Source organism: Saccopteryx leptura, chromosome 6 (assembly GCF_036850995.1).
Source record: "Saccopteryx leptura isolate mSacLep1 chromosome 6, mSacLep1_pri_phased_curated, whole genome shotgun sequence".
Classification (NCBI taxonomy): Eukaryota; Metazoa; Chordata; class Mammalia; order Chiroptera; family Emballonuridae; genus Saccopteryx; species Saccopteryx leptura.
The window spans coordinates 156,678,892-156,694,022 of NC_089508.1; the positions used below are offsets into that span (position 1 = coordinate 156,678,892).

Consider the following 15,131-nt stretch of genomic DNA (forward strand, 5'->3'; position numbering starts at 1 on the left):
GTGAAATTATATAGGTTTCAGGTGTACAATTCTATAATACATCTTCATATTGTATGTTCACCACAAGTATGTTCCTCAAACATACTTGACAACTTAGGCAAAAAGGACTGGTGCCTACCCCTCTCTTAGCACTTCCTAGTAAAGTGTCTCCCTGTCATCAGCTTTCCTAATTCTGGATACTGACCTTTCTGACATCTTCGAATTCATTGAAGAACTGGTGAAACTAACCTCTCTGCTTTCTGATAAGCCAGAAATCTCACATGGATGTAAAAACTTTAAATTAATAGGGTGTCTCACAAAATGAGCCTTTTCATTATCACAATCCTAGTCCCAAGGGGTCAAACAGCACCTATTATTTAAATACTTCCATTCTGTTTGCAGGTGGAGGGTCTCACTCAACCCATCCATAAGCAACTAAAAGGCTGAGGCAGAGTTATAATAATGCTTGGAGTAGCACCAGCACAAGAGGACAATAAACCTTTGTGCCAGTAGCGTTTAAAAGTACAGTTCCTGGAACAAGACTGCTAGGTTCAAATCCTGACTATCATTTATTAATCTTGTAACCTCAGAAGTGGGGTCAGTAGTAGTTCCAGCATCACAGAATTGGGGTGAAAATCCACATAAGTTGTTTCCCTCTTGGCGGGTCCCTTCCCAGCTGCAGCAAAAGAGCTGCAATAGACCCCGAGAAGCATGACTTCGAGCTCCGCCTCCTGCTGGTCCCCACAATGCGCAAGCGCATCCTGGTTTCCCCGTTACCTACGCGGAGCTTGCGTGCTGGTCGTCGGCGGGAGATTGGATCTCGCGATGTGCGTGCGCGTGCGGGGCCCTCGCGAGTTCGCGCACGTCCCACTCTCGCCCCCTCGCAGTACGGGGCTGTATCGGCCTCTTCCTCCTGCGTCCCGGGCAGGATCCTGAGCGGTGGCTGCAGCTGGAGTCGGGAGCCACCCTTCACCTCGTCGCCGCCGCCGCAGCTGCGTGCTTCTGTGTCTTGGGCTCTTCGTGCGTGCAGAGGCGGCGGGCTGGGAAGAGAGCGTCGCCAGCGTGAGGTTCCCAGCTGATGGGCAGCCCCTGCGTGCGCTGAAGGGCCGGGCTACTAGCGGCTAAGGTAAGTGGACGCGCGGGGAGTTGTCAGCCCGGCTGGCAGTGGAGTCGGGGAGGTGAGCGCTCGTGGAGAGGGCGGGAGGCAGCGAGAACGGGGGCCTGCCAGCTGGTGAGAAGAGCTCTCGGACCCGCGCCTGAGGGGAGCTCCGGCCTAGCCCGGAGCGAGAGGAGGGGCCCCGGACGTAGCCGGCTCTTCCCTCGGCTTGGAGCCATTATTGGGGGGGGGGGGGGGGATTCCTCGTGGCGGCAGGAGGGGTCGTGCTTTCTTTTCTTTGAGAGGTCAGAATCGGCAGCCCGCCCTCGTCCGGTTCAATGAAAGCCTGCTGGCGTCGAGCGGGCCGTGTGGAAGCTGTGGCCTGCGGACTTCTGGAGCCTGCAGAACTCCGAGAGCCAGACCGGACCGGACCGGCGAAGGCTGTGGTTGCCGCGGGCACGCAGCCCATTCTCGTGTGGGCGTGTGCGGGCCGCATAGTTGTTATTGCTAAACACAGTAATCGCTCTCGGGCACAACAAGTACTACATTTCTAAACGCCTCGTGTAAACTCAAGATTCTGGCCGCGGGGCGCAATTAAGGAGCAGAAAGAAGACAAAGGAGGCCGTTCTGCGTGTTCCGTCCTAGTGTCAAAACTTTCCGCGGTGGGCAGGATGCGTAGCTGCTGCTATTTGTTTGGTCTGTGCTGAATAGATTTTCTGGGTGATTGAGGTGGGTGAGCCACAAATGGACTTTCATTTAGAACTATTAAATTGTATATGATTCTATGTAATTGTTTGAAGCCAAATGGCCTGAAATAATGAAATAAACCTCTGAGACATAAGTGATGTTGGGTCCTTCCAAGAGGGCAGAAATTGGAGTTCTTTAAAGGAAGACTTTTTCCGTGTCTAGAAAGCTTCATGAGTGTTTTGATATTATTTTTTTACTTATTTATTTAGGGGGGGGGAGAAAACATCAATTTGTTCCACTTATTTATGCACTTCATTGGTTGATTCTTCTTATCTGTCCTAACCCAGGATTAAACCCACAACCTTGGGGTATGGGGAGGACGCTAACCAACTGAACTGCCCAGCCAGGGTCGCTTCATGAATGATTTGAAAGTTACTAAAAGTATAGTTCTTTTATTTTGACAGTAGTGACCTCCAGGTTCAAGAGAAGGAAGAAGAATTATTTCATAAAGAACAACTCACCGGCCTGACCTGAGGTGGTACAGTGGTTAGAGCATTGACCTGGAACGCTGAGGTTGCTGGTTTGAAACCCTGGGCTTGCTGGTCAGGGCACATATGGGAATTGATGCTTCCTGCTCCTCCCCATTTCTCTCTCTCTCTCTCTCTCTCCTCCCCACCACCTCTCTAAAATGAATAAATACTAAAAAAAAAATTTTTAAATAAAAAGAACAGCTCACCAAAAGACTGGGTTTAAACATACAGGAAAACAGCTTCAAAGTTGGCAAGTTTTAGTGCATGCTTTAAAAGTCCTAATTCAGTCTGACCTGTGGTGGCACAGTGGGTAAAAGCATAGACCTGGAACACTGAGGTCGCCAGTTCGAAACCCCGGGCTTCCCTGATCAAGGCACATATGGGAGTTGATGCTTTCTGCTCCTCCCTTCCTTCTCTCTCTGTCTCCTCTCTCTAAAATGAATAAATAAAATCTAAAAATAAAATAAAAGTCCTAATTCAGTCACAGTTAAAAATATGTAGAAGCTCTTAGTTGGCTCCCTTACATTCCAAACCATTTTAAAAGATAACCTTTAGTAATCTTCACAGTCTATTCTGTAAGGCTGGGCTTTATTTAAGAACAAACTTTCTAGAAACACAGTGTTCATTCTGACTTAAATGTGCTCTGCATACTTTAAATGGTCTCTGTACTATAGTTTGATAAAAGTGTTTCAAGAAAGGACAGTTAGCCTGACCTGTGGTGGCACAGTGGATAAAGCGTGGACCTAGAATGCTGAGGTCACTGGTTCAAAATCCTGGGCTTGCCTGGTCAAGGCACATATGGAAGTTGATGCCTCCTGCTCCTCCCTACTCTCTCTCTCTCTCTCTCCTCTCTAAAATGAATAAATAAATAGTCTTAAAAAAATAAAATTAAAAAAATAAAACCACTGTAGTTTAAAAAAGAAAAGAAAAAGAAAGGACAGTTAAGTGGCAAGCCCTGAAGTGGCAGTAGTGAAGGATTATTAAGTGTGGGATTAGTGCTATATATACAAATACTGTCTACAAATAATGTTGTAATATAATGTTATAGTAATTAAATATATAGAATATAAACAAAAATATGGAAGATATATAAAAGTAATTAAAATATAATATTAAAAATAATTAAGGAAATTAGCCCTGGCCGGTTGGCTCAGTGGTAGAGCGTCGGCCTGGCGTGCAGAAGTCTAGGGTTTGATTCCCGGCCAGGGCACACAGAAGCGCCCATCTGCTTCTCCACCCCTCCCCCTCTCCTTCCTCTCTGTCTCTCTCTTCCCCTCCCGCAGCCGAGGCTCCATTGGAGCGAAAGATGGCCTGGGCGCTGGGGATGGCTCCTTGGCCTCTGCCCCAGGCGCTAGAGTGGCTCTGGTCACAAAAGAGCGACGCCCCGGAGGGGCAGAGCATTGCCCCCTGGTGGGCAGAGCATCACCCCTGGTGGGTGTGCTGGGTGGATCCCAGTCGGGCGCATGCGGGAGTCTGTCTGACTGTCTCCCCATTTCTAGCTTCAGAAAAATACAAAAAAAAATAAAAAGTTAAGGAAATGAAATAAAATTATGCCGTCTGGATAGGAATTAATATAGTGGGTGCAGATGTGATAAACAGACTCTTTCAAGCAGGGCCCAGTTAATATGTGTGTGAAGTTATACATAGATAAGAAGTGGCTTGGTGTCATAACTCGGTAATGTGATAAACAGACTCTGACTTTCAAGCAGGGCCCAGTTAGTGTGTGTGTGAAGTTATACATAGTTAAGAAGTGGCTAGGTGTCATAACGTTGTAAGTTATCCTAATAAAAACATCTTAAGCCCTGGCCGGTTGGCTCAGCGGTAGAGCGTCGGCCTAGCGAGCGGAGGACCCGGGTTCGATTCCCGGCCAGGGCACACAGGAGAAGCGCCCATTTGCTTCTCCACCCCTCCGCCGCGCTTTCCTCTCTGTCTCTCTCTTCCCCTCCCGCAGCCAAGGCTCCATTGGAGCAAAGATGGCCCGGGCGCTGGGGATGGCTCTGTGGGCTCTGGTCGCAACATGGCAATGCCCAGGATGGGCAGAGCATCGCCCCCTGGTGGGCGTGCCGGGTGGATCCCGGTTGGGCGCATGCGGGAGTCTGTCTGTCTCTCCCTGTTTCCAACTTCAGAAAAATGAAAAAAAAAAAGAAAAAATGAAAAAAAAAAAACATCTTAAAAAGAGGTTTGATGTAATCATTTCAGTATATTAACATAAAAGGGGTTCCCTGCCAGGAACTACCAAAAAGGTGGTTTGAGGTGATAATCCTTAGATTGACACCTGTTAGAAGGTGTTGGCCAGAAAAGGTACTAAAGCTGAGGGGCCCCCTGCTGTGATAGTCACCCAGACTCCAATGTGAATGTGAACTGTCGCCACATGCTCTGAGCTCTGACTAAAGACAGCCGAGAGGGGCATACCAACCCGCCCCCCCTTAAGCTGTACCCAGGCACGCCAAAAGAATTTGTGAGTAATGAATTGTCTGTGTGATTCTTGAAACTAATTTGTGTGTTGGTTGTGTTTTTCCTCCGGTGACAGTTAGTGTCAGCACTTACCAGTAGCATCCTCGGAGCCGCCTCAAGAGTAGTCTCAAAGAGTCTGCCCACCCTGCTGATAATCAGGAGTGTCCCACTGCACTGGGAAGTTGAATTCAGGGACACCTGATCCATGTAGAGCTTGGGCTCTACTGGGACAAATATATAAATAGTTTATGTACACAAGGATCTAATGGTGCTGATTTCTATCTTAACAGGTTGAAATCTGAAAGTAGGAATGGATTGATTTTAGCTGTTTCCTTTTTAAGTTAACTATTTACATGGGTAACTGTCATAATAAATTTTTTGCCCAGCCTGGTACTCAGTTGTGGAGTGAGAAGAATACTGCACTGATTTCTTGGCAGTAGCAGGGAAGAAAAATATAGAAGATAGAAGACTGCCCTTTAGTCAGTGTGTCATTGTCTTTGCATTGGAGTAAATAGCTTTTCTTCTGTCTACATTGTGTTTTAGTGCTTAGAATGGTGTTTTGCATGGAGTTGGCCTCAATAAATGTGAGTTTTGTCAAAAGTTAAATTAACATAATACAAATCAAATGCATAAATTGTTGGAAAAATTAAAAGATTGGAGAAGGGTGGGGTTTTTTTTTTTAATTTTAATTTTTTTATTTTTTACAGAGACAGGGAGTGAGTCAGAGAGAGGGATAGACAGGAACGGAGAGAGATGAGAAGCATCAATCATTAGTTTTCCATTGCACGTTGCAACACCTTAGTTGTTCATTGATTGCTTTCTCATATGTGCCTTGACCGTGGGCCTTCAGCAGACCGAGTAACCCCTTGCTGGAGCCAGCGACCTTGGGTTCAAGCTGGTGGGCTTTTTTTTTTTTTGCTCAAACCAGATGTGAGCTTGCGCTCAAACTGGCGACCTCGGGGTCTCGAACCTGAGTCCTCAGCATCCCAGTCCGACGCTCCATCCACCACGCCACCGCCTGGTCAGGCGAGAAGGGTGTTTTTTGTTGTTAATGTGTTTTACTTAAGGACTACTTTTTTAATGGTGTATTATTTTTTCAACGTTGATTGGTATTTTTAGAGCATCTTGCCTCTAAAAGCCTAATGTAATGTCGGAGCATTTGAGATCTTGCTTCCCAGCAAATGCAGTATGTTTGGCTCAAATAGACTCTTACAAAAAATTTCAAAATATAGTAAAATAAAAGCCTAACTTCTGTGCTTCTTGATGATGATTTAACCAACCGAGCTATCTGGCCAGGGTCTAAAAGCCTAACTTTATGTAAGCTGAGATTTTATATATCCTGAGTGCTAATAGATAGTAAATGTTCTGCTGTATTAAGAGAAAATGAAGTTAAGGGAAGTAAGGTCCAGAGGGAAGGTGTTGGTAAGTTAGTGAAAAGAACTTAAAAGACATGAACCAAGCAGTGAAGCATTGTAGGAAAAAAATTCTCTCACTTTACTGGCTGTGCTTCCTGTGGAAGAGAATTTTGGCCCTGGCCAGCTGGCTCAGTGAATAGAGCGTCCGCCCAGTGTTTGGACATCTCAGGTTCAATTCCCAGTCAGGGCACACAGGAGAAGTGACCACCTGCGTTTCTCCCTTCTCTCTCCCCCTTCCTTTTTCTTCCCCTCCTGCAGCCAGTGGCTCAAGTGGTTCAAGTGGCTGCTCTGGGCACAGGATAGCTCAGTTGATTTGAGCATTGGCCCCAAATGGGGGTTGCTGGGTGGATCCCAGTCAGGTTGCATGCAGGAATCTGTCTCACTATTTCCTCTCCTGTTACTTAAAAAAAGGAAAGAAAGAAAAGAAAAGGAAAGGAAGAAAAGAGAATTTGGATCTGTCCATCTCTCTTTTTTTTTTCTTTTATCTCTTTCGTGGAACTTTCCAGAAGGGTTATTTCTGAATAATAAAATTGAAAAAGGAGCCACTTTTTCTCTCACCATCTTCTGCTCAAAAGTCTGAGTATGTTTCTCTTTGTGTTCACAGTTGGTCTCTAGTCCAACTATATTGGAAACAGACTAGTGATTTGATTCCTCGTAATGCCTGTGTGTATTTCTCAATGTGTTCATAACTTGAAGGGGAGAGGAATGTGGTTGGTCCCTTCACTAGTCCCAATATTGGCTTTTCTTCAATTTGGAAAACAAATCTATTTCACTTCATAGATGTTATCAACAGAAAGGTTTTGTGAAGGGTTGAAGAGGTGAGGGCTAAAGAAGTAAATAAAAACTTAAGCAAGAATATTTAAAATCGAGTCCTGTGTATTCATTTTAGTGTAGCTGGGTGATTCTCATTTAGGGGGTGGATTTTGCTCCCCAGAGAATATTTGGCAGTGTCTTGGGAAATTTTTGGTTGTCAGAAATTGAGAAGTTAAAGAGGAAGATGTAGCTACCAATGTCTATAGTGTATGAATAGAGAAGCGGTGGATGCTGCTAAGCATCTTAAAATGAACTGGATAACCCTCCACAGCAAAGAATCATCTGACCCAAATAATAGTGTTCAATAGTGCTAATATTGAGAAACCCTGGTACGGTTTTGTTTTTAAACTTTATTTATTCATTTTAGAGAGGGGGGAGACAGAGAGAGAAGGGAAGGAGGAGCAGGAAACATCAACTCCCTTATGTGTCTTGACCAGGCAAGCCCAGGGCTTCGAACCGGCGACCTTAAGTCAGGCCCCTGGTGTATTTATATTATATTTATTATATTATATTATATTATATTATATTATATTAATTAGTTCTGTAGGCAAGTTACATAAATTCATATTTGGCTTTACCATTTCCTAGTGTGTGACCTTGGCAAGTTGCTAAAGGCTGCCTCAGTTTCTGTAAAACAGTTAATAATAGTATGTTCCTCATAGAATTGTAGTGAGATTAAATCAGACAATGTGCAGTGTCAAGTTTATTACCTGACACACAGAAAATGCTCAAAATCTGTCAATATTGAACACATTTTGATGCTGTCTCCTTATTTCTCATCTGAAATTAGAATTTGAGCTAGTGATAATAACCTAGTTCTTATTGTATCCTTGGGTAATAAGTGAAGAATTATCTTTTTAATATTTGTGTTTCACTCAGTCTTGTTTTATGTTCTCAAGTCTAGAAGGCATCTGCCATAAACAAGTAGCCTCTCATTGTCAGTGTTTTTTCCTTCATAGTTGAGCTTTAAGCCAGCTGGCCAACAGCTCTGCATCTGTTGATTCTCAGCAAATATTTAGTAATTTAACAGAATTCAGTTCTATGACTTGACTCCCACTTCCTTTAACTTTTATAAACTGAAATAAATTTATAGTGGTTTTGACTCACATTCATTATCTGTTCTTAGCCTCTGAGAGTAACTGTTTTTGTGAGGTTTTGCATGTACTGAGGGTGTAGGGAACTAACAAGGGTAAGCCTTCATATACATTTGAGATTTCTGAATCTGAATTGAAACCCATACACTTATCTTTTTTATAAACTCATTTTCTGTGTGTCTAAACCAGGGGTCTCAAACTCGCGGCCCGCGGGCCGCACAAAATTGGTGGGCGGGCCGCGAGTTTGAGACCCCTGGATATGGCTGTTTAGGACTGGCTTATTATAGTGATGGTTATAATACAGCCTTTATTAAGAGAAAAAAAATTACAGGAATGTCTTCACAGACAAAACAAGACTTTAGACTGTTTGTTCATAAGTTACAGGACTCTTAAAAGGGAAGAAGAGCCTGACCAGGCGGTGGCGCAGTGGATAGAGCATTGGACTGGGATGCAGAGGACCCAGGTTCGAGACCCCGAGGTCGCCAGCTTTAGCGCGGGCTCATCTGATTTGAGCAAAAGCCCACCAGCTTGAACCCAAGGTTGCTGGCTCCAGCAAGGGGTTGCTTGGTCTGCTGAAGGCCCGTGGTCAAGGCACGTATGAGAAAGCAATCAATGAACAACTAAGGTGTTGCAACGCACAATGAAAAACTAATGATTGATGCTTCTCATCTCTCCGTTCCTGTCTGTCTGTCCCTGTCTATCCCTCTCTGACTCACTCTGTCTCTGTAAAAAAAATAAAAATAAATAAATAAAAGGGAAGAAGATTCACACATATTTATGATCAAGGGAGAAAGGAATGGACCCTGGCGGGTTAGCTCAGTTGGTTAGAGCATTGTCACAGTACATCAAAGTTGCAGGTTCCATCCCAGTCAGGGCACATGTAAGAATCAACCAGTGAAAGCATAAATAAGTGGAACAACCAATCAGTGTTTCTCTCTCTCCTCTTCTCTCTGTCCTCCCTCATTTCCTCTCTCTAGTTTCAATAAATAAAAAAATGGAGAAAGCAGTGTTGTACATTCAACTTTTTGTTTTGATAACCATACCTTCAAAATCGAAAGTATTTTATAATGGTGGTTATCTATATTTTTGTAATATGTCTCAATTATTTGTATAAATGTTTACTCATTTTAGCTATGGAAACCTTTGTTTACTCATTAAATTGGTACCGCCTCTTGCTTGAATAGTTTGAAGGGAGTCAACATGTATGGCCAAGAGATTATGTCTTTGGCACATTCATTCCATCTTTTGTAAAGTATAACATACACTCAAGATTCTGTATAAATAATTATGATAATGATGAGTAAGTATCCACTTTGTATAAACTATGGCCCTTCAGAAGTGTACGTGTGAGAAATATAAAAGGCCAAAGGAAGACATTCTAAGAATGTTAGGTAAACTGGAAATAAAATAATCAAGTTAATAAGGGTTCTTGTCTTTACTGTTATCCTTTTAGGGTTTAGTGATCTGGAAGAAAAGATAATATAGATTATACAGGAATGTCGAATATATTTCTATGGAATATGACAGATTTATTTTCTACCTATACACTTTCAGTTCCTAAGCAGAGAATATTATAGCTACTAAATCAGTATTATATAAGGTCTACCGGAAAGTTCTGTCCGTTTTGGGAATAAAACAAAATACAAATTTTTCTTACCATCAGTAAACTTTATTAAATAATATAATTGCTATGATTATTAATGATTTCTTGCCAGCGTGAGGGCAATTTGTATATCCCATTTTTGAAAAATGTTTTATCTTTTGATGCGAAAAATTGAACCAGTGCTTGTTTGATATCTTTTTCATTTTTGAATTTTTTGCCCTTCAAAAAATTTTGTAAGGACAAAAACAAGTGATAGTCGGAGGGTGCTTAGTCCGGGGAATATGGTGGATGCGACAGACATGCTTCTGTAGCATTTTTTCCTTGTTGAAATTCGTAAAAATTACAGTGGCGTAAATGAACTTTATCAGTAGCCATGGGTACACTATCGCTTCACACATAAGACTAACGTGAATCGTGCCTGACCTGTGGTGGCGCAGTGGATAAAGTGTCAACCTGGAAACACTGAGGTTGCCGCTTCAAAGCCCTGGGCTTGCCTGGTCAAGGCACATATGGGAGTTGATGCTTTCTGCTCCTCCCCCCTTCTCTCTCTCTTTCTCTCTCTCCCCTCTCTATAATGAATAAATAAAATCTTTAAAAAAAAAAAAAGACTAACGTAAATCAACTTTTAGTTAATTTGCTACTTCAGTATGTATACATTAAGTGATAAAAATAGAGAGGCACACATGCGCCAAATAAACGTACTTACGTGTCGAAACTTTCGATAGAAACGAACAGAACTTTCCGGTAGACCTTATAGTTGAGTTTGTGTGATTAAATTGAGAAAAACAAGTATTTTCAAATCTGCAGATGTGTTTGTTTATAAGAAGTCTGGAGTCCTGCCTGTTAGCCTAATTTTAGGTAGCCTACATAGCTGTTGGAAGACAGACTATTTTCCCACTGAATGCTGTCATACAGATAGATATTTGTATATGTATATTTATGCATGTTTGTCTTTTAATTTTGGTAGAAAATGATGCATCCTGTTGCCAGCAGTAATCCAGCTTTCTGTGGGCCTGGTAAGCCTTCCTGCCTCAATGAAGATGCCATGAGAGCTGCTGATCAGTTTGACATATATTCCTCCCAGCAAAGCAAATATAGCCACACAGTCAGCCACAAACCAATGGTTTGTCAGAGGCAAGACCCATTAAATGAAACGCACTTGCAGACTACCAGTGGCAGAAGCATAGAGATAAAAGATGAACTAAAGAAAAAGAAAAATCTCAATCGATCTGGTAAGCGTGGCCGGCCTTCTGGAACCACCAAATCAGCAGGATACCGAACCAGCACAGGCAGACCCCTGGGAACCACCAAAGCGGCTGGATTTAAGACAAGTCCAGGCAGACCTTTGGGTACAACCAAAGCTGCGGGATACAAAGTCAGCCCAGGGAGACCTCCAGGTAGCATTAAAGCTCTATCCCGTCTTGCCGATCTTGGTTATGGCTGCGGCACGGCTGCTTTTCCTTACCCTATGATGCACGGCAGAGCAGTTCACGGGGTAGAGGAAACCAGCAGCGAAGTCAAGCCACCCAATGAGTGAACAAGGCAGGAAAGGAGGGCCAGGTGTAGAAGGAAGATTGTGAATAATCCCAAAGCTTCTTGGTTTTATTTTGACATACATGATTTTATAGCCTGGGCTTTCCACATTTGTTTTCTTGTTTTTTGTTTTTGTTTTTTTCTTCCTGCTTTTGCTCAGAAACGACCAGATGTTGGGAGATGTACAGGGCATGAGCAGTGGCATTAAATTTGTACATTAGTTCATGTGTAACACCTACCTAAATCATTTTTGCTTTCCTTTAGAGTTATGGTTATGTCTCATTTCATTATTACTTTTGGGCCATTCTGAATAGTTGCTTTAGTGCTAAACTGAAACCATTAACCTATTAGTTCGTTAAGTAAGCCTACAATATAATAAAAGATAATATCTAAGGTATTTTTAACTGATGGGACAAAGCAAACTAATTCAGGATTATTTGAAGTATTGCTGTGAGTTTTTGTAACATTTATTTTCATGAGACAGGACAGAGATATTTGTATGCTTTGGCATTTACATAGACTTCAGATATTAAAATTTTTATTTTTAATGTTTCAGATTTAAGGCAGCTTTTTATTAATCTAAATGGCATTAATTGATTTAACCATTGTTTATAAAGGAATTATTTAGTGTTTGCTTTTCAGCAATGATAGGTGATATCTTTTTTAATTGCCTAAGAGCATATATACCAAACACTACAAACAATTCATCGTTACAAAAAAATTAAACTATTCAATATTTAATAAAAACATATTACATTCTTGGTGAAAAACAATGCATTGTGAGAATAGCCTATGTGATATAATAGAAAAACATTCATAGGGTTTGCATGGAGCTATATTCACTACATTTTGCCTTTCATATACTTAGTTTTAAATTGTTATGCTTAAAACATTTATTATTGTTGTTCATTCAGAATGGTTTTTAGTTTTTTTTCTGAGAAGCACTTACTGTGGTTTCAGGTTTATATCTACCAAAGGACACAGACTGAGTGGTAGACTGTAACACTGATATAAAAACACAAACTAAATACATAGGAATCCATCTATGCATGCAACATGTAAAAAATATGTTGGTTCGTTTAATTAAAAATCTACTTGTGGGTCCAGTGAGATCACTTCACCCAAAAGACAATTTTTTCCAACAGTGTTTGCTTTAGAAGCAAGGTGGAAAAGGAAAAAAGTATTGGGTAGTTATGTATAGTAGGGACAGAAGGAAATCTCTCGCCCCTTTTCTGAAAGTAATATTCTTTGTTAATATACATTTTATTCTGAGTTTGTTCTAAATAAACTATTATAAACTTTGGATTTGAAAAAAAATTCCACTGAACTTTAAAGTTATAATGTATGTATTTGTGATTTTAAATGCCTTTGAGATTATAATGTAGATTTGCAGGATACAAAAACTTTTAAAGTAATTAAAAGTTTTAAAAGGCGCATATTGAGTTGTTTGGGCTTGCTCTCAGTTAATGCAAACTCTGATTGCAAATGGATGTCATGTTTCGTACCTTTTTTATCAGGAAAAAAGCAGCAAGCCTTCAGGTGTTCCAGTGATGCCTGACACAATGAGCTGGACTTTATGCTGCTCTTTACAGTAAGAGGTGTTGAATTGTACGTGGGGACTGTGTGTGCACTGGCATCTGAGACAGTGACCTCAACAATTTTAGCTTTGCACAAACCATAGCAACAATCTTGGTTGACTACATAATCAGTTGCAACATTCTGGCAGCTAAATTGCAACAAGAGTCTATTCTTGCAGAAGCTTAAAATACGAGATTTTAATAATTTACTCAGAACAGTATAACTTCTGACACACACAAACACATCTTTATTCATTTGTTTATCCACTTGTATGATGTTATGTATCTGTCATTTATTTCTCAAGATAATGTTTAGCATTTGGCTGCTTAGAAATCCTCTTTAGAGTTTCTAAAAACAGCTTTTTAATTACATGTTCTACTGTAAAATAATACATACCACTGTCAAGGATTTGGTTGCATGTTGTATTTTTTAGTATGTCCACTTGACATTACCCTTTCAGTTTGATTCCTGGTTTTATTACACATTATCATCCTTGCTCCCTACTCTCTCCTACATTCATTTCCCTCCCCTTTCCCCCATCCTCCAGCATATCTACTCAGTGGTGCTGTGATGTGTGTCAGAAGGTGAAGCAGGTATATTATTGTATACTGAATTTTTTATACATGTTAATGAAATGGTGAAATCAACTAAAGGAAGTATGTTCATAACAGTGTTTATTAATATCAGGAGCTATGTCACAGGAAAAAAATGGGGGATGGGGGGCAAATGGCTACAGTTGTGAATGGATAACATTGTTTAGAAAGCTGAATTTTCTGTTCCTTTGAGAAGTTACATGGAGCATTAGATCTGTGTGCTGATGAGCATCTCCTGATTCTACTTCCTTTTCTCCTTCTGAACAGTTTCTTGGTGCCATACTGAAGAGAAAGACACATCTAAGTGATAACACAAAGTCTTAAAATATAAAATATTTTTACTTCTCTATAACTTAAAGACTACATTGTGCATCTTTTGTAACACTGTCTCTTGTCATGATAAACACTGAAATAGCATGTTAAATGCCTACACTTTAATATAATCAATTGGGGAAAACTGGCCTTTTCTTCCCACAGTATGATTGTTCCTTTAAAGGCAAATTGCTAATTTTATATTATGTAATTCTCTTCTTCACAAAATAGGTTTCACTATTCTATATTAAAACTCTTGGTCAGAAAGTGATCTGTTCAAGTAAGTTTGCTTTACTTTTCTCTTTTAAAAACTATTTTAACATGCCTTATTTATTATTATTATCATATTAACCAATGCAGATAAGATTTTCATCTTTTGACAGATATAACCTTGCATAACTAATCTTTAGTATGGGATGATTTTGATACTATCTTTGGAGTTTTGCACTGGATATTAAAAAAATACGGGCATATTATGTTGGAAGAAAAATATCTGCTTAATTTTAAATATATATTTGGGGACATTTAAAAAATCTTTCAATTAGACTAAAAATTCTTTATAGTTTTTATTTACTTTTTAAAAGAAATATCTGTTAAAGTATTAAAAGGAATATTCATTCCAAATTGTTAGTGTGAATTTACATGTATATTTCATGAAGTAAGAACAGTTTGAGTTAAGGAGGAAAAAAGTTATTTGAATCCATGTATTAGGTTAAAGGCAGTCCATCCAGTGTAAGAAAAACCAGTGTATGAGTTAATTAAAAAAGAAAAAAACCCTTCTCTTTTATATTCTAAGAAGCTTTAAAAGAATAATTCAGGGGATATTGACAATAACTGCTATTCTGTCAGTCATTGTCTCTGTGTGCAGTAAAATTTTATGATCCCTTTATAGTAAAATAGAAGATTCACAGCAGTTGTTGAAAACATTTTTTCCTTGGACATAAAATATTTTGATGCTATTAGGTTTCTGTTTTTATTATAGCTTAACTGTATCCTATTAAACTCTAGGATGTATCTAAATCTTTCCTTTGCTTTTCCCCCTTTACCCCCAAGTAGATAAATCTGTGCTCTCACATAAAATATATTTAAGTTTTGGAAAATTTATTGCTATAGTAAATCAAGTGTGTGATTTATAGTAATCAGACCACTTTAAGTTTCACAGTTTCCTTTTCGCACAGATAATTACAGAGAAAATAATTACCAATTAACTGATATAAGTAAGCTGTCCTCTGCTGTAAAAAGTCTGAATAGATACTGTGTATGTTTTTATGTCCATGAACTTGAGCTACTCGTGTGCAATTATGTATATGGGAATGGAGTAGTGTTCATGATTTGTATCTACATCATCATATGGATGTATATTTATTAATAAAGTCATTACTTTAAAACCAACTGTTTCCTACTTTATTTAAGTAGGGGAATAATAAATGATACATCCTTTTTA

General features: G+C 40.2%; 1 protein-coding gene across 2 annotated transcripts; it reads left to right on the forward strand.

Moving 5' to 3' along the window:
- Positions 1–747: 747 nt before the first annotated feature.
- Positions 748–15,131, forward strand: C6H5orf24 (chromosome 6 C5orf24 homolog). Of its 2 annotated transcripts, XM_066341749.1 has the most exons (3): positions 748–1,105; positions 10,639–11,068; positions 12,722–15,131. In XM_066341749.1, the coding sequence occupies exons 2-3, from the start codon at positions 10,642–10,644 to the stop codon at positions 12,760–12,762; spliced, it is 468 nt and encodes a 155-aa protein (XP_066197846.1). In that variant the 5' UTR covers positions 748–1,105; positions 10,639–10,641; the 3' UTR covers positions 12,763–15,131. The 2 variants fall into 2 exon arrangements, with proteins under 2 accessions (XP_066197846.1, XP_066197845.1); XM_066341748.1 differs by having other exon boundaries at positions 750–1,105; positions 10,639–15,131.